This window comes from Mchenga conophoros, linkage group LG3 (genome assembly GCF_057382185.1).
Source record: "Mchenga conophoros isolate Kocher_MC1m ecotype Shallow Benthic linkage group LG3, M_conophoros_male_GT1.1, whole genome shotgun sequence".
In the NCBI taxonomy this organism is placed as follows: Eukaryota; Metazoa; Chordata; class Actinopteri; order Cichliformes; family Cichlidae; genus Mchenga; species Mchenga conophoros.
This window is the reverse complement of record NC_140528.1, coordinates 64,835,734-64,858,032: the sequence shown is the minus strand read 5'-3', so window position 1 is coordinate 64,858,032 and position 22,299 is coordinate 64,835,734. Positions and strand designations below refer to the sequence as shown.

Sequence of the window (22,299 nt, the reverse complement as noted above, 5' to 3'; positions counted from 1 at the left end):
TCACATTAATCATTTTATTACAGTTACACTAAAGATCAGAGCAAAAACAGAAACACTGTGTGAGTCAAAACCAGGACTGTAAGATCTTTAAATGTTATTTAAAAAACTGCTGAACACAAACTGAACCTATTAAATGTTCATGCTAATGGAGGTTTAATAAAAGTCAATATTAATAATGATAATAAAAACTGTTTTTCAATGCTGACCATGTTGAAGAGAGCCGTACACATGAGTTTCATTCTGGTTGACTCCATGATTTGTGGAGGAGCCCGGACTGTGACTCTCAGACTGGATCGACCTAAAACATGAAATAAACACAATAAACTCAAAAGTAACTGATGTTTGTTTAAAATAATAATAAAAAGTATTTTACCAACCTGGTGAAGCAGGAATCTGTGAAAGAGACAAATGTTATTACACATGTTTGTCATGTATAAATTGTTCCACTGATATTTAGTGTCATGAGATCAGAATACATGTATATGTGTGAATAATTAAAGTGTATGTAGTAAATAAACTCTCTAATACAGCATGAAAAGAAGAGGCTCTTACACTTGGACTGTCTGCAGCGATACAACAAGAGCAGGAGAATAATAATGAGAGAGACTCCACAAACCAGTCCAACCATCAACCACACAGGAGATGAAGAGCTGTCAGCTCCTGACACAGTTACTGCAACAACAAACAATAATTAATTATTAATAAAGTGTAAAAGAAGAACTCTGAGAGCACAAATCTCTGCTAAGGCAGCTCACTCTGTTGACAGCATTTACTTTTAAAGGAACAATATTGTATTTTCAGTGTATTTATTTTGTTTTATTTGTACTGTGAGAAGTTTGTAGTTCAGTAAAAATAAGTCCAAAGGCAGATTTTTTCAACATGACAACAAGGGCACATGTGAAATGTAAAAGTGAGGTCAGAGGTCAAACGTAACATGATATTTTAAATCTTTATACAGTATTTTCTATATGTTGACAAGACACAACACCTTTGTAAGAATCATAGTTTCTGTGTTATAAGGATTTCTTTTTAGTCATAAAGTTGACCTTGAAGACCTCAGTGGCTGTAAGCCAAATGTTAATGGATAGTTAACATGACTGCAGCTCGTCAGTGAGGTAACCAGGCAGGTCTGCTGGGATCCTTTCTAGGAAAATAAGGTTTGTATGCTAACAGATTTTCCCCTTGTTTCAGTTTCTTCCTGCTTCAAGATTCGTTTTCATGCCATCATTCACCTCCAGTCAGACGCCTGCCACCTTGGATCATTGCCCCCCTATTCACCACCACTGCTGCCCCCCTCGGAGCCTCTTCCTCACTTGCCTGCCTGCCCATCATTCAGCAGTTTCCACAGACCTCTGCTTTATCCTTTACCCCCAGCTAGTCTGGACTCCAAGTAAGGCATTGTTGCAGCCACTTTATGAACACTCTCTGTCTTGTCACATTCCCTCAGATTTCCTGCCCTAACTGCTCTCTCCTCTCCCACAGATCTGCCGCCCTCACACTGTTATGTCCGCTCCTCTGGCCTGTCTCTCTCACCTCAGTTAAGATGTTTTTGTAGGACTCACTCCTTAAGTTTAGGTTCATTTATGTTTTGTTCTTGTTGACTGAGTCGAAGTTTGCAATCTGTTGTGTTAAATTATTTATCCTTTGTGTGAATAAAGAAACTGACTGATTACATCCTCTGCTGTTTTCACCTGAGTCCTGAATCACAACGATATTAAACCTGACAATATAGAAATATTACATAATAGTTTTATAAAGTTCTGACTAAATAGACCCAGATGGATTTAAACATTAAAAGAGATAATATGATGTTATTTCTCAAGCATGAAATCCATTAAAATCCATCATGTTTTGATCCTGCTCACCTTTAACTGACATCCAGCTCTGTGCTGACTCTCTTCCTGAGTACTGACACTTGTAGAAACCTTCATCAGACTTTGACACTGCAGAGATCTTCAGCTCCCCTCGGGTATCATTTTCAATAAGTTTGTCATTGTGATAGAAAAACACATTGGAAAGTATTTTTTGTGTTTTCAAAATGCAGCTCAGACTAACAGAAGCTCCCTCAGTCACAGGATGAACAGGACTCACCAGGATAGGACCATCATCATCTGTGAAACAATCACACACAATTGTTTCAGTCAGACCAGCTGGTGCACACTTTGAGAAAAAGCTGTGAGTCGTGTCTCATGATCTACATGCAGACCTGGTTTTCTGAGTGATTATGAGGACTGGAAATATAGTTGGGATGTTTCCTGCAGGAGTCAAATTACTGACAGTGACATTATTGAATGGTTGAAGGTGAAATTGTAAATGTTTGTATGTTTGTGTTATTTTGCATGACGTGTTTCCCAAATTTCTCTCTATTGAGATATTAAAGGTTCATCTAATATGACGACAGAGATGTTGAGCTTTGTTGAGTTTTATTCTGACAGAGAAAAAAAAATACTGTTGGCAAATTATGACAAACTGGATTATGAACGGATGAAGAGAAATTAGACCAACATCCAAGAATATTTTGATGCTTTGTTGCCTGAAATTGTCTGAAATTCTCATTTTTGTTTGTGTTGCCACATAGAATTACTTCACATACAGCAAAGCTGAGACAAATGTTCATGTGACGTCTAAATCATTCAGATCCAAGAAGTAAATGTATAATAACATACTCTGTACAGTGATGTTGACTGCACTGCTGAACTCTCCTGATCCAGACTCACACCAGTACACTCCAGTATGTGACTTTGATGCTTTGATGTTACATGTGGATCCAGTCATTCTCCAACAGTCAGAGAGTCGGCCATCAGAGAACTTCTTCACTCTCCACTCAGTGAAGTTTCCCTCACAGGTCAGTGAGACAGAGTCAGAGGTGAAGTGTTGCACTCTGTCAGGACTCACTGTGAGAGACGCTGCTGAATGAACATCTGGAAACAACATGCAGTGAAGAGACAAAGCTCACAGATGTTAGGATTCAAAATATCACAGTGAAAATATTTGTTTGTTTGAAGCTTTTGTTTTGAAGATCAAATTTAATAGTTCAATATGATAAAGTGTTTGTTTGGTGAGACAACACTGAGTCTAACAACAAGCCCTGAATCACACAGACAGTCAAATCAATGGAAAACAAAGGAGCCGAATACTGACATGTTTAAGATGATCTAACCCACATGCTTTATCTGCTGGCAGCTCATGTAGAGCTTGGTACACGTCATGTGACATCATGAGCTTTGAGTCATCACTCTCAGCATCATCCACCTGATACAGATCACTCTGAACACACTTCAGTCATTTGCTGTAATGCTTCTGTCATAATTCTGTGATATTGTCTGTTTCACAGATTCCTTCTACAGTGAGATATTTTGCAGCAGCAGGACCAAAACTAAAAACCTTTGAAGTATATTTTAAATGAACAATAACAGCAGCTGTTATTTGTGACGTCTTCTTCTAGCGTCCATCTGTAGTCAGTGTTTGTCTTGTATTTGTCAGAGCTGTTAACCTGCCTGCTGACATCTTTGTTTCTTCATTAACTATATTTGACTTTTTTATCTGAACACCTACCTGAGCACCAAACAAAGAGTCTTAACTGTGTAAATCCTGTCTGTGCACTAAGTAAAAATAATCAGTACAAACAGAAACATGAGTTTAAATATCAAAACATTTAAAATGTCATAGATGTCTTTTGTTTTTCATGTTATCACATTAAATAAAAACTGAAAAATAAGAAAAGGAAACGAAGAAATTCAGTTTGGTTTGATCACAGAGAGAACGGAAAACATTCAGTTCAGTTCTTCTTTTGGGGAGTTTTAATGTACACAGATATCGATGGTTGTCATGGAGATGAGATTTTAATGGTCTAAATGTTGTTGAATAAAAATGATGACCTAACATGAGCTCATTGAAAGGACAGAGAAACAAACTGACCTGCAGACCAGACAAACTTTGGTCGACTGTGATCAGTGTGATACTCTGGGTCTCCTCTTCCAGCTCTGCACACATATCCTGCTGTGTGTGTCTGTCCATGAATGATGTAGGAGTCCTGTGCAGTCCCACTGCCATCAGGTAGCAGCTCATAACTGGAGGATTTCCCTGATAGATCAGGAACAGCTTTATACCAGTAGAAGCTCCATCCTGCAGACGGATGTTCAACCTCACAGTTCAGAGTTACTGAGGCTCCAGGACTCAGCCATGATGGAGACACAGTGAGGACAGGACGGGGTTCATCTGTTCAACAAAGATTTTCTCTCAGTGAACATGTAGTACAGTCTCTGAACAGTGAGCTCAGTTTATACAAAGAACAATAATCTCAGTCTATATGAACAGAAACACATTTTACAAAGTGTTCAAACAGCTTAAAGCAAACATGACTTACTGTCAGAAACTGTTAGTGTGACTGAATCACTCCACTCTGTTGTTTCATGCTGTGAACTTTTCATTCTGCCCTTACAGCGATAGTTTCCACTGTTGGATGATGAAGCAGAAATAATCCTGTATTCATTTTGATTTGGAGGTTTTCTGATGCTGTTTGTTTCCCACTCATAATCCCACTCAGTGTCTCCTCCATGGATCTCACATCTGACAGTGATCGTCTCTCCTCTGTATATCTCAGACCAGTTTGGATGCAGAGTCACAACAGGTCTGATTGGGACTGTTAATGTTCAAGAAAGTACAATAAAAACACATGAAAGAAAAAAGGTTCAGTTACCATCAGATGTAGTGCTTTGTAGAAAGTTACATTTAAACTCACCAGTTGTGTCAATCCTGACTGACTGACTCAACTCTGTGTAGTAAACTGGTTCTCCTCTTCCTCCTATGCAGCTGTAGCGTCCTCCCTCTGAGACACTGATTTGTCCATTTGTCACAGGTTGATAAGATTTCCAATCTCTGTACCAGTAGTATTTCCATCCAGATGATGATGATGGGCTCACAGAGCAGGTCAGGGTCACACTGCCCCCTACTGGAACAGCTGTCCTATCAGCTCTCAGTTCAGCCTTTGGTTTGGCTGCAGTTCAGTTTAGAACAAGAACATAAAAGTAAAAATGACTGAATCAGAACAATTTAAAGATGGAAATAAGTAAATGATCAAATATCACAAAACCATAGTTGAGATAAAACAAACTGTGCCACACAAAATATTCTGTATTTCTGTTTTGATCAAAACAGTGAATTTGTTTTATTTACTTTTGTGTATTTTAATTTATTACATACATTTCAAATAATTAATTTGAAGCATGACTGAGTTTATTGATCAATAATGAGGAAGTAACCCAGGTCAATATGATCTGATTGTATTTTGAACATGTGAGAATTGCTCCTAAATGAGTGTGAGCAGTTATCGTTTCATTGGTGTTGTTCTTTACTTTTGTTTTTGGTGTATTGGGATTTGGTGAGTCACAGTTGGTTTTCTTTGGTGTCAGTTAGCACGTTATGTCCTTCTGTTCTTTACTAAATCTGATGTTGAAGCCTCTGATAGCTAAGATGAGACCTAGTAAGGTTGTTTTATATTCTTTTGCTGTGGAAGCTGACATTTCCTGTCGCACAGATGTCTTTAGACCACACTAATATGCACAGTCAACTTCACCAATGCCATTGCAGGGAGCAGTTTGGATGTGATTTCCAGCTGAGCTGTTAGGAATGCTGGAATAAGACTCCAGTGTTTGTGTTGCAAAACAGATCAGGTTTATCAGCCGAGAGCAGATCTCAGAACTGAAATCTGAGACTGTTGAATCTTGATGGTGATCCACACCTAGGAGATCTGAACCTCCACTGAAATCTTCTGTTCCTGCTGGATCAACTCATATTCCAGAGATCAGAAAACTGACTCACACTTCTGAACTTTGATACGACGCCACAATAATCTCTGTTACTGCAACACACAGAGGATTTAATCCAAGAACTGATTCCACACCAGACTGTGACTGTGAAAGGTTTCTCTGTAAATCTGTGGACAGCTGATTTTGTGCTTTCAGTGTTGTAATTCCATTCATTGTGTTGGTGTTGTACTGGTAACTCACTGTGTTACTGATTATTCCTAACCAGCCACTCTGCAGGTCTAGTGAGTAAACTGAGTCGACTCATATTGATCAAAGTTTGAAGAGCAGCTGAAAGAAAGCTGGTTAACCCTGAAGGAGCTAACACAGGTTAACTTGTAGTTCACACAGGTAAGAGTTCAAACTAACCTGAACTAGACAGAGAGAGAGATTTTTACATATTGCTGTTTAATTTTATTTAAATATTTTATTCTGGTTTTCAGATGCATAAATTAATGTAAACTGGAAACTGATTGTATATTTCTGTGTCTTCTGTTTCCCAACTACAAGTTCAAAGTTCACCCTGGTCCTGGTATGTATTATTGGTTATTGGTTGTTATTTTATTTTAATTTTAATTTTGTTTTATCTTTAGTGAAGTATTGAGTTTTCCCATGTACCATGAATGCACCGCTGCACTGCCCATGTTAACTTTCTTTCACTGCAGCTCTCTGCAGGCAGCAAGGTAAATTTCTCTGTATATTGCACTGTGTTTAAAGGGTAAAAGAACTCCATGAAACGTAGTTTTGAGCACTGATTTTGCTTTGCAGATGCACAAAACTGCTGTGGTGGGGTGGCTGTAGCTCAGGAGGGTTGGTGGTTCGATCCCTGGCTCCCCTAGTTTGCATGCCAAATATCCTTGGGCAAGATACTTATGGTGTATGAATGCGTATAATTGATAGTTAGAAAGCACTTAAAGTATAGATAGTAGTGCCTGTGTGAATGGGTGTGTTGTATAGAGCGCTTTGAGTACTCCAGGAGAGTAGAAAGAACCAGTCCATTTACCATGTGGAACTTGCAATCCTGTAACGTGTTGAGCTACAGAGTTCATGTATTGTGTGAGCAATAAATTAACTCCGGTGAGTCTCTGATTGTGCAAATTAAATTTGATTCACAGTCCGGTTTCTAATTTATAAAACTTTATAAAACAGCTTCTATGTGATTGTAGAAGCTGTTAACGATGTATTCGATGTGTTAGCCCTGTAAAAAATATGCTAGTGTATCCACATGTGCTACCTTTGCAGGTGCAAGTGTTGCATTTTGAGGAGAATTTCATTTTGAGGAAAGAAAAGCTAAATTTGAGTGAACAAAATGAATTGCTGCGTGCAAAAATGTATTTCAGTGTTTGCTGTTATCCACACACACACCAATAGCAGCCCCTTTTGCTCTGTTTTTGCAATTGCGTTTGCTCGCAATGTGTTGCTTGCGCTTCTCAACATTTCTGCCCAGCGCGTTCAGATCGATAGTATCGATCCCAAGTCGGCATCGGTATCGGATCGATACTAGCCTGGTGAGATTGATTCTTTACTTTACAAACTCTGCTTGTTTGCTATGCTGTGCTTTCGGCAAAAACGAAACAACCAGGTCACTGGACTCACCGCTCCTGTGACAGCGGAGAGCACTTTGCTCCCTCTTCCCTCACTTTCGGTGTTGCTGACACGTCATGTGACTTAGACACTTTGGGGGTTGTTACGTTGTTTACATATTAATTATATTTTTTTGTTTTTGTGAATTTTAATTGTAATTTTTGTATTAGTTTATCAACAGTATTTGTTTTAATTTGTTTACTGGTTTGCGTGCACTTAAGATTTAAAAAAAAAAAAAAAAAAGGATCACCACCACGGCAGACCTGATGGCATTTTCATGCTTCGCAGCATCATTTATTCTTGCAATAATCACATAGTTGCTGTAACAGTACATTCAATGGCTGCAGCTCTCCCGCTGGCAGCCATACACATCACCACCACCAAACCTGCAGCGGAATCGCAGAACACGCCCTGCCACAAAACAGCCAATCAGAATTTTTTGCATCCTTTTTTTTTTGCCTGTCCCGTTTGGCTCTTTTGCCATCAGAATTATTGTCTAAAGGCAAAGAAAGACGCCCAACGGATTTACTTTACCAAATTGACCATCCCAGCCTTGCCATAATGGTCCATTTGAGTCACTTTTGTTTATTTTATTTTCACTTGCTGAATACGGGACAGACTTGACTGGGGGAAAGAAGGGGAGAAAGAAAGAGGGAAAGAGAAACAGCTGAAAAGAGGGACGGGGGAGAAGGGCAAAAAACAAAAACCAACAGAATGGGCAGGAAAAAAAAAGAAAGAAAAAAATGCATATATCGATCACCTGGATCACCTGTTGAGAAAGAAAAAGGAAAACAAGCAGAAGAGAAGAAGAGTAATAGAATAAACAACATCACAATGCCGCTCTTTCGGCTCCGAACCGGCTCTTCAGGTTGTTTTGTTGCTTTAATTAATTTTTATCTCTAAAAAGAGCCGGAAATCCCATCACTACTGGGTGGACCAATTACAATACATCCCTATTGAGATGAAAAGGAACACAGTTTGTCCCGTACTTCAGCTAGAATGAATGTTTTTCCTATCCGGTTGTTCAGTGATGACGCGATGAATCCTACTTCCGGGCCTAAAGTAGTCTGCGTTTAATATAGCTTTTGTGTTGTTAACATGTTTAATGTTTTGTATTTTCTTCTATTTGATCTCAAAAAGCTCCTAAAACAGTCAGTGATCACTGTTGACCTCCCTCGCTTTTATTACCGCTAATCATTTATTTAAGCTCAGTTTTTAAAACCTTAGGATGTAACTACAGCCCAGCCCATGCAGCAGTATATGAATGACCAGAGGTGTGGACTCGAGTCACATGACTTGGACTTGAGTCAGACTCGAGTCATTAATTTTATGACTTTAGACTTGACTTGAAAAAATGTTCTAAGACTTGTGACTTGACTTGGACTTTTACACCAATGACTTGGGACTTGAATTGGACTTGAACCGGTTTACTTGAAAAGACTTGATATTTCACCCCAAATATAAAATTTAACATGCATATTATATAGAGATTGAAAATGTGACGTCATTCACGGGTAGAACCGCAAAGGATTCTGGGAACTCGTGGCAAGCGGTACTAGCGCACGCAGGCTTTCAATTAAAATCAGTCACACAGCGATAAAAAGAAACACAAAAATGTCAAGAAGCTGTTGTATTATTAACTGCAATAGCCGGTCGCATGACAGCCACGGGAAGCCGACGGGTAAAGAGATCGTTTGTTATCGGATTACGTCGTGGAAGAGAAATTGTTCGAGCCATGTTTCCGAAGTAACAAAGAGGCGACGGGTGTCCTGGATTGCAGCCATTCAAAGATCAAATATAACGTCCTAGAACCCTCCAGCTCACAGGTTAGTCTGCTCCAAGCATTTACACAAAGGTCAGTCTGCTGTTGTAGTTAATGCATCATTTTTCTTAACATAATTGGTGATATAGGTTACAAGCAAGTCTGGCGCTGAACAGAAATTGTCGCGCTATGCTCCTTTATTTATTGTGCATAAATAGTGAATTGTCTTGACACAATATTGCGTTTCGCTTCTGTTATTATGGTACACTGACAAAAACATATACTTTTATTCACAGGATAAAACAGGTTTTTTGTATCACTAATTGCCCAGTACGATTACAGCATACAATATTATTGTCACTGCTACATTTCTGTGATGCTACCAGAAATTATTTCCACTACTAATTAATTACCGTTGAGCTCAAAGGTTATATTAATAAACGGTTAACGAATGTGTATTTATGAAGACGATTTGTGAGACTGGTAAACTTATGATACGTACGATGGTCGTTCGTTCTACACGGTGCATTTCAAGGTCCTGCACCCATCCGTCGGTAAACTGTACCTGGGCTTGTTGCAGTGACCGGAAGTTACTAAACTTCATGAGTGTATGCACTCACTCCAAGAACCGTATGATTATAAATATGCATATAAATATGCTAAGATGAGATAGCTGACTTCATCTAACTAGCAAATGTTTTCCAGGCTACGTTGGAGATACAGTTTTTTTTAATGTGTATGATATTTTTGTCATGCGATTTTAAAGCTGGTCCTACAACCGCATCCAAGAATAACATGCAGCGTATCTCAGAACTGTCGGTGAAAATTATTCTTGGAGCTAAGTTTAATTGAGCTGCATTTTAAAGAGGTGCAATTTCACAATTTGTGTATATTTTCTAAGTTCACTATTTTGTATGTGTTGAGAAAAACACAGATTTTAAAATTACATGGTCTAATATTTACATTTAGCATAACTGCAACATTATTTTTTTGTTTGTTTTTTTTAAAGACTCGAAAGGACTTGAAATTCAAAGTTTCAGACTTGTGACTTGACTCGGACTTTTACACCAGTGACTTGAGACTCGACTCTGACTTGCCTGACATTACTTGAGACTTGACTTGAGACTTGAGGATAAAGACTTGAGACTTACTTGAGACTTGCAAAACAATGACTTGGTCCCACCTCTGTGAATGACTAACCTCGTATTGTGGATGGATTATCTCAGTTGTTCTCCTGGCTGAAGTTTGGTCCTTTTACAGCATCCTGCCATGCGATTACATTTGTTCCTGACCACCGACAACACTCACGTTAACTTTTATCGAGTGGAAAAAAAGTTAGCTTGTTTATATTATGCTAACATAGCTGTGTCGCTAGCGGTCACGTAGCACATCATTATATACCAGCTAGCCCAACTTCAGTAACCCTACAAACGTCACTGCTGTTTAGTTTTCTGTCTTCATTTATGCTGGAAGTGATAGCAGAGCTGTACGTTTTAATTTGTTTCCAAAACCCCGCAGTCAGGACATGCTATATTGTATTTAGATAGAAGCTAGCGAGCTAACTCCCTGCTAACTTCTAACTCCGTTAAATGTCATAAATTCCGTTTTCATGGATGCCTGGATGTTAAACTCAATTGTTACACCTGGTAGAGCAGAACGCTGATCATTTTATTTAAAGATGAAAGACTTTAGACAGTTTTTCAACTCTCAGTAATGCCATAGTGATCGTTTGATATATGGACCTGCAGCGGAGTTTAGACCCAGACACTGCTAGTGACGTCAGACTGAACAACCGGATAAAACAATTTATAGCTTTCACACTGTAACACAATATTTTAATATAAAATGTATTAGAATTTACTTTGTAAACTTATATTTTATTTATACTCCAAAACTCACAGATTTTTCTGCTTTACATTTACTTTGAGGTTAAAATCAGCGTGAAGCTGGGAGCCAGTATGAAAAATGGGAGTGCTGGGATCCTATGTGATGTGTTTGAGCTCAAAGCCTGGCAGCTTAAATCTGTTTGGTCTGCAGTCATTCAGCTGATTGTTTGCTTAGACTGTTGCAGTAATCTAGGCAGGGGCACCGTAAGAGGAAGAAAAGTGATAAAAATTATTAACCTATGACCACAAAATATTGTTTGCTTCACACTGTACTTTTAAATGTTTATGTTTCATAGCGTTAGTTTTGTTTTTTTCAACAAAGAAGAGGCTAGAGCAGCACCTCTGCAGGACAAAGAGACTGTAGGATGGGTCTGTTAGAAGTAAGGACTGTTTTTTTTTAAATAGAAAAGTGAGACAGGTGGAAATTAAACTCAGAGGAAGTCTGCATGAAAAGCTTTCCTACTATTAGTCAACTTACTTCACTTCTAACAGAAAACAATGTGTTTGTGTGTTTTTTAGTCAACATGCAGTTAGTTGGTGCAGTCAGACCCTTTGTACATATATATGCTAAATCACTTATCTGCTAACCTGCTGGCAAGACAAACAGATCAAACCACTGGCTGTCCCACTGCCTCTGCACCCACACTCCTGAAATTGAACCAGCCCACTGATATCTGAAGGAGGAGCTGAGTCTTTTATGTCAAATGTGTCTAGTTGAGGGAGGCCCCTTGGGAATTGTATTTTTTTTCTGCACACTATTTATTTGGTAATCAAAGAGTAATTTGAAAAAATATATCATTAGCACATAATTGGACTTGAAAATCAAAAAGTTCTTTCTTTTAAATAAATAAATTAAATCAGGTAATTAACGGATCTTTATATTCAACAGTTTACTTATTTCGACATCTTTACATTTCCATATTTATACATTTATGAACATATAATCAATGAGTCATCAGTTAGCTGTTGTTTCCTAACAATGTTGTTAAACCTCCAGTGATGGATTCAAAGCTGGAGGCTGCTCTGCTCTCATAAACTGTTCATAAAATGTGAAATACAAAGTTTTTATGTGGCACCAAAGTCAAAACTGGCAAAGAAAAACTAAGAGTAAAGGTTCAGTAACCAGGAAAGGAGCACAAACTGTTTTTTAAATCACTCTAAAAAGACAAAACAGCACCATGAACTCCTCTGTGTCTGTAAGTGATCTGAAGACTGAACAAAGGTGAAACAATGTACTGAGCCTAATAATTAATAATTTGACAGATTTAGTGGTTTAAGTACTGGTGATTAGTGAATATTGATTTCCATTACAATTTGGAGAAGACGTTTTTCAACTCTCAAAATTTTTTAAACTCATTAGTTTCCTGAATAATGACTGAATCGCTTTTAGTTGTGACTAAATTCGTGTTTCTTCTCCTTCCTCTGCAAGTGTAGATGCCTCCATCAGAGACAGAGATTGCACTCTTAGAGCTAAAAGAGATGATCTCATTTTCAGATGAGGTTTTTCTGAACAGAGTAATTCACATCACAGGTCAGTGTCACACTGCCCCCTGCTGGTGTGGTTGTGCTGGTGTGGTTCTGTAACTTAGACAAATATGAGGCTATTATTGTGGTCCTTTTAGTGGAAGAAGGAGAAACCCACCACATCTGCCACACAGATGTTCCAGCTGCAGTTTTATTTCCTACTGCAACTGAGACTCAAATACAAGGTGAAGAGCAGGTGAGCCTGGCTGAGTAATACGCCACCTGGTGGTTTGTTCTGAGTGTGACAGAAAGCCTGAGCCTGTGAGCCAGAGCTCAGGGTTAACGAACCCTTGATTAGAGAAAACCTTCCACACTCATCTGTGGATCTGTCACAGCAGAAGTGCAGCAAAGGTCACAAGTAATAAAACAGACAACAAAGAGAGCAGGTGAGCTGAAACTTGACCACATGTCTGTATTTTAAGTGCTTCATGCAAAACTTTAAGACTTTCCAGCTGATAATATCTGTGCATACAGATGTTTTGACATATTTACAAACCTGATCACACACACAGAGATAATAAAATGCACACGAGGGTTAATATATATACACATGACTTTGCTACAGTAAAATCTCCAAACTAAGCTACTATCATAGAAACACCAAATTAGAGAAAAAGTATTTTGTGTCCATTCTTCCAGTAGAGTCCACAGACTTGTAAATATGTGTCTCTGTAACAATGAGTGGAGTGCAGAGGTGTGAACTCAAATGCAGGAAGCAAAATAACTTAAATAAAACTGAACTAGCTGAAATAGTCTAAAAATGGAAACATACAAAGAATCAAAATGTAAAACTAGAAATAAATAAACTGTCAATAGAAACAACTAAGAGATGAACACACGTGAGTGTTCACAGATGCTCTGACAAAGACTGACAAGACACAGCAGAACTATTTATATATGAAAGAAACCAAACCTTCAAATTAAAGAGGAAATATTTTTTTAAAAAGCTAAACAAAGATGAGGAAGAAGCACTCAGACTAAAATGATGAAAGACCATGACAGTGACAAATGAATAAATCTATATCGACGGCACTTTGTCCAGTTTGTTTTACTTGTTACTCTTCTGTATGTGAAGTCTTATTCATTTATGACTTTAACAACTTTTAGAGGTTTTTTCAAGAGGACACTGAGGCAGACAGCACACCATGACACTATAAATAACTGAGAGTAAAAATTCATAATAAGACTGATTAAAGTCTTCAGGCAGGACTTTAACTGACTGATCTGTGGTTGAGTCTGTTTTCAGATTTGAGTTACCTGCATTTACCCTAAACTCATCACGCTGTGCTGTAATAAATTAGATTGATCCTCCAGTTCATCAGCATCTTGTGAATCCTAACTGTGATGTGTGAGGATGGACAGATAAATACTCATGAAAAGGAAATCAGTCAGTTTCAAGGCAACAAACTCTAGTAAATATAAAGTTTGTGTATCAGCTGAGTGAAACATCTGCTCACATGGTTGCACTCTTGATATGATCTTTTAATATTTTAACCAATAAATGCAGTGGAGTGTGAGCTGTATCATATACAATATTTTGTCCCTCAGGTTATTCCTGAAATATAGTTTGTTTCAAGTTTGTTATATGACGGGTCACATTTATTCATCTGCTTCTTCCTGGTCTGCTCCAGTCAAAGTCCGCCATCTAGTGGTTAAATGGAGGAAGTGCCGAGTAATAATGGCTAGAGCTCCGTGTCTGTGATAGTTCTCCATCTGCTGCTCTTGAGATGGGATAAAGTGTAAGTCTGGGGAGATGATGGATTGTTTCTACATATTAGTGCTCTGTCCTTCTTGTGGGTCTGTGAAGTTTGTTACATTACTACTGTAAGCTAACTGTTAGTGCTTTGTTTTGCCTGTTAGCATAAAACATGTCAGCATGTGGTATTTGTATTTACGTCACTTGACAGGCTTTGTCCATTTATTGTTAATGTTGTGATCTTGCATTGGTCATGTGACATGTGTGCATCTACACTGAGATTAAATGTACCTGCTCTGTTTTGTTGTTACAGTTTTACAGACTGAAAGTGGTACAAATGGTACATCAGTAAAAGCTCTGAAGAACGCCACAGTCTCCACATGGAGCGCTTACTGAAGCCATTTATGTTTAACTGCACAGGCTGAATAGAAGCATTGAGTCTGTGCAGAAGATAAGATGTAAACACAGGGAGGATATTATTGAGCACATTATAGGAGATAACAGCTACATATATAAACAGGAAGAAAATAATCATTTCTTACCTTCAGCATTTCCACAGATGACAGTACTGAGCACTAAAATAATGAATAAAACCTCATCAGACATTATACAACTGACAAGATCAAAAACAATATAAAGTAAGACTTTCTAAAGATACATTTCCAGATGAACAGTAATCACCAAATTTCTGTGCTTCTGTTTGTCAAACAGGCTCAAACATAATAACTCAAACTGTTGTAACACAGTGTGTAACTATAAGTGATGCAAAAAGCAGCAGTGTATCAAACATTTAAACACTTAAAGAATCACAAGTCTGCTTTGTTCCAGCTCTCAGGTAAACAGGTTAAAGCAGTGACTCACTGTAATTCTCACAGATCAGAAACATTTTCATTAATCGCTGCCGTTCAAACAATGTCAGACGTGTACTTACAGAAAAAGCCCATCATGCAGAGCAAAGAGTGCCCCATCGTCACATCCAGCCTGCTGCACTCTGATCCTCAGATAATCAAACAGTTTTAGTTTGCAGATAAAGAGAAGTTGTGTTTAATATAGATACAACAAGAGTTTTTCTACAGGCTCTTATTCTGATTGGTCTCTCTGTGCTTCCTGCCCTTTGACACGAAACTTAAACAGCTCCTGTAGCAGTTGGTTGATATGTTTATATTTCCTGTCCACTGCAAACATAGAAGCTTGTTTCTTGTGTTGTGTTGTTTCCTTTTTCTATAATATACAAAGTTGTTGTGTTGCTTCATGTAAGTATACATGTTTTGCCCTTTTGGGGTATTTTTTGGGTGCAATATGTCTCCTGGCAGGTTTCTGCAGACTGGGAGTCACTGAGAGTGAATATACCAAAACAGCTTTTCTACTTTGGTGCCTGTATTTTCACTAAAGCCTTTAAAGTATATATATATATATATATATATATATATATATATATATATATATATATATATATATATATATATATATATATATATATATATATATATATATATCCTTTTGATTGTTTAACAGTGGAATTAAATTAAATTCTTACTTTAGGCTGCATTAAAATGTCTTTATTTTATTTGACTCTTAGCTGAAACATCATCATGCAGTACTATAGTGAAAAGGCTCCTTTGACCTCAGACCTGTGAAAGTTTTCACCTTGTGGTTAAATTCTGGTTTTAAGTTTGGTGGAGACCCAAACACAGGAAATGACTCAGTGTGTGGCTGAAGTGAGACTAAAGACTTTTATGTTTCACCAACTAAAGTAACAATTAAATTCATAGATAAATTCAAAGTTATATTTATTATCTGTTGTCATTTCAAAGTAAAGCAGGAACTCATTTATTCTGCAGACTGTTCTTTGTCTTGCTTTGACATGTATGTGCAGATGCACACTGACCTCAGCCTCTGACTACATGTAAACACAATAAAATAAAACAAACTGATGATGTGAAACAATGATTGAAACACTGTAATAATGATGTTTGTGTTGAACACCACATGTTACCAACCAAGATCATGTGATTGTGTTCAGAGTCAGTTCAAAAAGCAGACCCACATGCTAAATGGTTCTTATACAGCACTTATTTTACTCTTCTGAGTGCTTCACACAACTTGTGCATTCACCCATTCATACTAGCACATTTTTCTTAGTGCTTTGTGACAAACATTCACACACACATTCATACTCCGATGGATGCCTCAGAGAGCAATTGGGGGTTAGTATCTTGCCCAAGAATATGTGATGAGCAGACTAGGGGAAGCCAGGAATTGAACCAACAAACCTCCGATCAGCAGATGTTCAGCTCTACTGCCTGAGCTACAGCCACCCTTGCAAAGCAGGACTCAAAGTACCAAACAAAGGTGACCTTTATTATGAAGCTGATAGTTTCAGGCCTTGATGGTAACAAACGAAGAAAACTGAGTTACAGATAACCAGTGTTGGGACTAACGTGTTGTTAAGTAACGCGTTACAGTAACTACGTTATTATTGTGGTAACGAGCACGGTAACTAGTTATTATGCCAAAATCAGGAACGCGTTAGTCGTTACTGGGATTTAGATAGGCTCGTTACTCGTTACTTCGTGTGGTGGCTATCGCGGAGCTTCCACAGATTCAGTAACATTAGCAAGTGGTGGAGGCAGCAGGTGGATGAGGGAAAGGGGAGGCAGGAGGAGGAGCAGAGACCCGAGGCAGCCGCTGGTCCAAGTGTCAGGTGCACTGAACTTCAGGTAAGAAGTTATGACCTGCAGTCTGAGTCAGATATAAACCAAGTTTAGGTGGAGTTTATTTTCGTTATGTTGACTTTTTCCGTACTGTGTACTAGCTAGCATGACAGAGTTTCTATACAGCTGGGTGGGTGCTATGAAGATGTTGAACTTTATTTTGTTCATAAGGTTAATTATTAGAGTTGCCAACCGTCCCGTAAAAAACAGAATCGTCTCGTATGCAGAGAAAATATTACGCGTTTGTGTTGAGGTGAAAAGACACACAGTTTGTCCGGGACTGCAGTTTTTGTGTTGGGTGTAAAAAGCGCACATGATGCTGTGACGTAGGCTAGAATCATGGCCGCGGTCAACGACGGTCCAGGCGTGGGATTTCTCTTGTGGAAATATGCACATTATTATTATTTTTTCTATTGGTAGGTGGCACAGTGCACTTGTTGCAAGTAAGGAAGCTAGAAGACTGGCAAAGTTATGGAAGCAACACATTAACAAGAGAATTCTGCGTAAAACCAAAGTTACTTTCCCTAGTAACAAGTAACTTGAAGTAACTGAGTTACTTTTGATAGAAGTAAGTAGTAATGTAACTAAGTTACTAATTTAAAGTAACTTACCCAACACTGCAGATAACTGATCACATGAACACAGAGACGTACCTGTGGGTCATCACAAAATCTCTATTGAGATCACAAAAGTGTCAACTTACACTTTGCAGTCAACATAAATAAATAAGTGAGACTTAAACACTGTGTGATTCCACAAATGTTAATCTGTCCAAATGATTCAGTGATGTGTAGACTAATAGATCAGAAGATACTGTGGTGTATTACCTACAACATGACTGTAGACGGATCTTATCATAATTATTCCTGAAAGACTTTTACCTTTATTTTTACTCATGTTGCCATAGTAACTTTAACCTCCGAAGACCTGAACTCTTTCATAGCATTTTTTTTTCTCTTTGCTATTTGAGCTGATTGGGACCTGATGAATGTAAAAACAAAGAATTACTTTTTATTGATTTTGCTCTACAAGGGCCTGATATCCACATATGGGGACATTCGATTGAAAATTTGATAGAACAGTGGCAGAATAATGTCCTCGTGAGTGGATATCAGGTCCTTGTAGAACAAAATTTAGTACTGTGGTCTAGACAAGACAAAATGTGATGTCCACATTTGTGGACGCCACAGGCTAAATCTTGAAAGCATGCTGAGAAAATGCACAAAGCATTGCAACAAACCACTATTGAACTGTTCACTTATAACTGGACCAAACTTCCAGTTCCTCTTTACACTTACTGAGGTTTGATAAGAAGAATAAGACGACACCACATTCACACCAGAGTTTTTGAAGTGTTTTAGAGCAGTGGGTTGATGTGGACGGTTGTTTGTCCTTGTATATTATGTGCATGTGATCACAGCTCTGGGCCCTGTCCTCAGGCCTCCGTCTTCCTTCTGCTCTCTTTCAGGTGCTGTTTGTTTTCTGTGTCATTTCCTCTTTTTTTCTTTTTTTTAAATCTCTTTCCTTCTTCTAATTTCTTCCTCCCCACCTGTCAGCTCTGACATTGTTACAGTAAAGATGTGTAATCTTTTTTTATTTTACTTTAATACCTGTAAATAGTTAATGTAGCAGTTAAAGCACAGTTTCTATAGCAAATGTTCTTCCGCATTTTAACTCTGCAGGCTGATGAAGGAAACAGCAAAAGATCATTGAGGTTTGTTTCAGTGCAGAGATGGTGCAGATAAGACTGCAGCTCTGTGTGAACTTGCAGTTATACAAATAACAATGTTTACACAATATTTTCCATCATTTTGAGAAGTGATCCTTCCTGTCACAGTCTGATCTACAGGTCAGAGTCTAAACACTTTCTGCATATGTTCATGGTCTCAGTCATTAAACCTTTACATCTTACTGACATGTTAATATTATAAAGTATTTTCCTCATCGGGGTATGAAGAGGACAATAAAGTGCAGTGTGCTTTAGGACCTTATGTTTGCTGGATACTGATGGCTTAAAATAAGACACTGCTACACAGAAAACTGTTGTCTCAAACTACAGGCTGCATTTCCTCTTTTGCATGTGGTCGAGACGAAAATGAGGCCGTTCAGTAGATTAAAAATAAACCTGTGGCAGAACAGACAGTAACCACCAACAACCCTTCACACACATATCGGCATTATTCTGCATTGTCATTTTTGCGGTTTGATCTTAATGTCTTTAAATTTAATACACAAACAGATGTCATGGTCCTCCAGTCTTCTCTGACTTCCTGTCAGTGCTGTTGTGGTTGCTCTCTCTCTCTCCTGCTGTCCTCTCCACCTGGGTGGTGCCCCATTCTGGGTTCCTGCCTTTGGCCAAAGCAACTGCTGCTCATCATCCTCATCCGATGCTTAAGGTGGTGGCTGAGCTGTAGGCTTTGCTGGATTGTTGTACTTACTTTAGTTACTGTAACCAAGACACAGAATAACTCCAGCTTTGTGTCTTTTTCATTGTAGCTGAAGTACGGGACAAACTGTTCCTTTTCACCTCAACACGAAACGCGTAATATTTTCTCTGAATACGAGATGATTCAGTTTTTTAGGGGACGGTTGGCATCTCTACTAATTAACCTTATGAACAAAATAAAGTCCAACATCAGTAACATCATAGCACCCACCCAGCTGTATAGAAACTCCGTCATGCTAGCTAGTACGCAGCACGGAAAAGGTCAGCATAACAAAAATAAACTCCACCTAAACTTGGTTTATATCTGACCCAGAGAGACTGCAGGTCATAACTTCTTACCTGAAGTTCAGTTCACACTCAGACCGGCGGCCACCACGGGTCTCTGCTCCTCCTGCCTCACCTGCTGGCCTCCACCACTTGCTAATGGTACTCAATCTGTGGAGGCTCCATGATAGCCACCACACGAAGTAACGAGCCTATCTAAATCCCAGTAACGATTGACACGTTCCTGATTTTGGCATAATAACTAGTTACCGTGCTCGTTACCGCAATAATAACGTAGTTACTGTAACGCGTTAGTCAACACTGGTGAGAGCTTTCTGATGTTTACTGTGTTTGGAGTCTCAAGTTAGTTTGTTGTCTTGTGTAGTTAGTGTGTAGTGTAGTCGTTGTTTTGTTTTGTCTGTCAGTTCTACAAGTGAATGTCACAGTTGCTGCAAAAAAGCCACCAAAGGCAGACTGCAGTGTAAAGGCTGAGTGACACACCTGCTGTCAGACCTGCAGGATTTATCCCTGTGCTGTTCTCATCTGTGTTATAGTGACACAAACTATTTTTTGGAGTTGCATAAATAATTTGTTCTCTTCTTATTTGATGCAGAACACCTGATTGTTCTGTAAACAGTTTTAAATGTTTATATAAAAAACGTCTGAGCCTTGGCTGCATTTTTAGGTAAATAGTACCATATAACTTTGTTTTTTGCAAAACTTGTGCATATTTTTTAAAAACGTACAATTTGTATTTGCATTTCAAGTTATGAAAATGATTCGTTAAACATGCTTTTGGTTTTTACTAGACATGGCACGATACCACTTTTTTATGTCCGATACTGATACCGATATCATAAATTTGGATATCTGCCGATACCGATATGAATCCGATATAGTGTTTTTTGATCAACAAAACTGTTTTTTAAATATCTTGCTGCATTTTGTATAAGTTCATACTCAAGTTTAAAACAACAACTACACTAAAGCTATTCTGTTATACCTGTATGCAAAAAAAAACATTTCATAGTTCAGCAATACTGATCAATCTAATAAACTTAAACCTACACCATCCTCCCTATTCTGGTATTTTAAAGAGTACTTAGCATAAATATTAAGCAACCTAACTAATAGGGTTCCAACTCCCAGCAACAACAAAAATAAATAAATAAAAAATAGGGAACCACCCCTCACGCTCCACCTCATGATGCTTAATCGACGTAATCAACCTTAATTTGATGCAGTGTGAAAAAAAATGCACAGAAATCAATTATTTTTCAAGAAATATTAAATAGATTCAACATCTTTCTTCAACAAAATTGCAGACTGCACAGATGGTACCTTCCCAAAGGAAAAAGTACTATAGCTTACTAGGGTATATATATTAGACTTAATAGTTACTATATACAGTAATTGACTTCTATTCATTTTACATCAAATTAAAACTTTGGGTGTCAGATAATTATTCATTAAAAGCTAGACATTTTAAATGAGAATAAGAAAGAAAAGTATGCCTTTGTGCCCCCTTTTCCCTGTTAATGCCCTATCGGCCCCCCTGGCTAAACTTTGCTAGATCCGCCCCTGCACAGTTACCAGCGTCAGCTACGTAGAAAAAGATCCTGGAGTAGAAAGAAATATTAAATACATTCTAACAACAGCTGATCAAGCTTAAACGAGCTGCTGTTGTTCAGCCGCTGGTTTCCTCTTTCTGGTGCAAAGTGGGCCAAAAGCAAACTAGAGACACGGACTCGCGACAGAAAAGCCAATCAGCTGATCGTTAAGCAGTTTCATGATTGAAGTAGCAGCAGGAGAGGCAGTCGCTTGTTAAGCTTAACGCAGGAATGCTTTACAAACATTCAGAGATGGACTTACACACTTGCTTTACTTCTCTCGGGATAACTTTGTCGGAGATGAAATGCCGGGTTGCTAGCGAAGCTCCAAATGCTATCCAGACCACCGACAGGTCCCGCATGCCACAGCCGCTCTATCACATGATGCATACTGCTCCGACGTGCTAACGTTCTGAGGTGAGTTACGGCGTGTTGCAAGTTTTGTGAGGTGCTTTCGTGATATTTAATGGATCGGATTACATTTTTTATTTTTCTCCGATATCCGATCCAGTAATTTAGGTCAGTATCGGACCGATACCGATACGTAATATCGGATCGGTCCATCTCTAGTTTTTACAGTCAAAAATATCACTTTGTCTGAATTTAGATAAATTGTGCTGATACATTATATCAAAATGGGCAAATAACAGATTGGCAAGATAAACAGTTTTTAAAGGTGAAATATAGAGGCCAAATCAAAAGTAGTCAAAAACGGCCAGTTATACCCTGGACCCCAGAGGGTTAAAGGCTAAAAGCAAAGTTGTCACCAAGTACTGTTTATATTTGTGTGTATTGCTGCAGCTTTTTTAAGTATTAACTTGGTGCCTTTGGGTGAAATAATGGTAATATGACTGATCCATATGCTCACAAAGAATAGCCACTTGTTTCTGTGCTACCAAAGTTCCCCGGCTTTCATTCAAAATGTGTTTATCGTCAGCACCGACACATTAAACTACTTAAACATTATAAATGTCTTTAAGCTCACACTGAGGCCTGTGGGGCACAATCA

General features: G+C 38.3%; 1 protein-coding gene across 1 annotated transcript in view; it reads right to left on the bottom strand.

Moving 5' to 3' along the window:
* LOC146580106 (uncharacterized) overlaps positions 1 to 22,299 on the bottom strand; it is a 326,051-nt gene that overhangs the window by 20,177 nt on the left and 283,575 nt on the right. Inside the window, exons 37-42 of the mRNA XM_085268041.1 lie at positions 3,919 to 4,218; positions 2,667 to 2,921; positions 1,866 to 2,111; positions 553 to 672; positions 378 to 393; positions 207 to 298 (exon numbers count right to left, since the gene is read on the bottom strand). Coding sequence (XP_085124167.1) covers positions 207 to 298; positions 378 to 393; positions 553 to 672; positions 1,866 to 2,111; positions 2,667 to 2,921; positions 3,919 to 4,218 — 1,029 coding nt within the window. The remainder of the gene's footprint in view (positions 1 to 206; positions 299 to 377; positions 394 to 552; positions 673 to 1,865; positions 2,112 to 2,666; positions 2,922 to 3,918; positions 4,219 to 22,299) is intronic.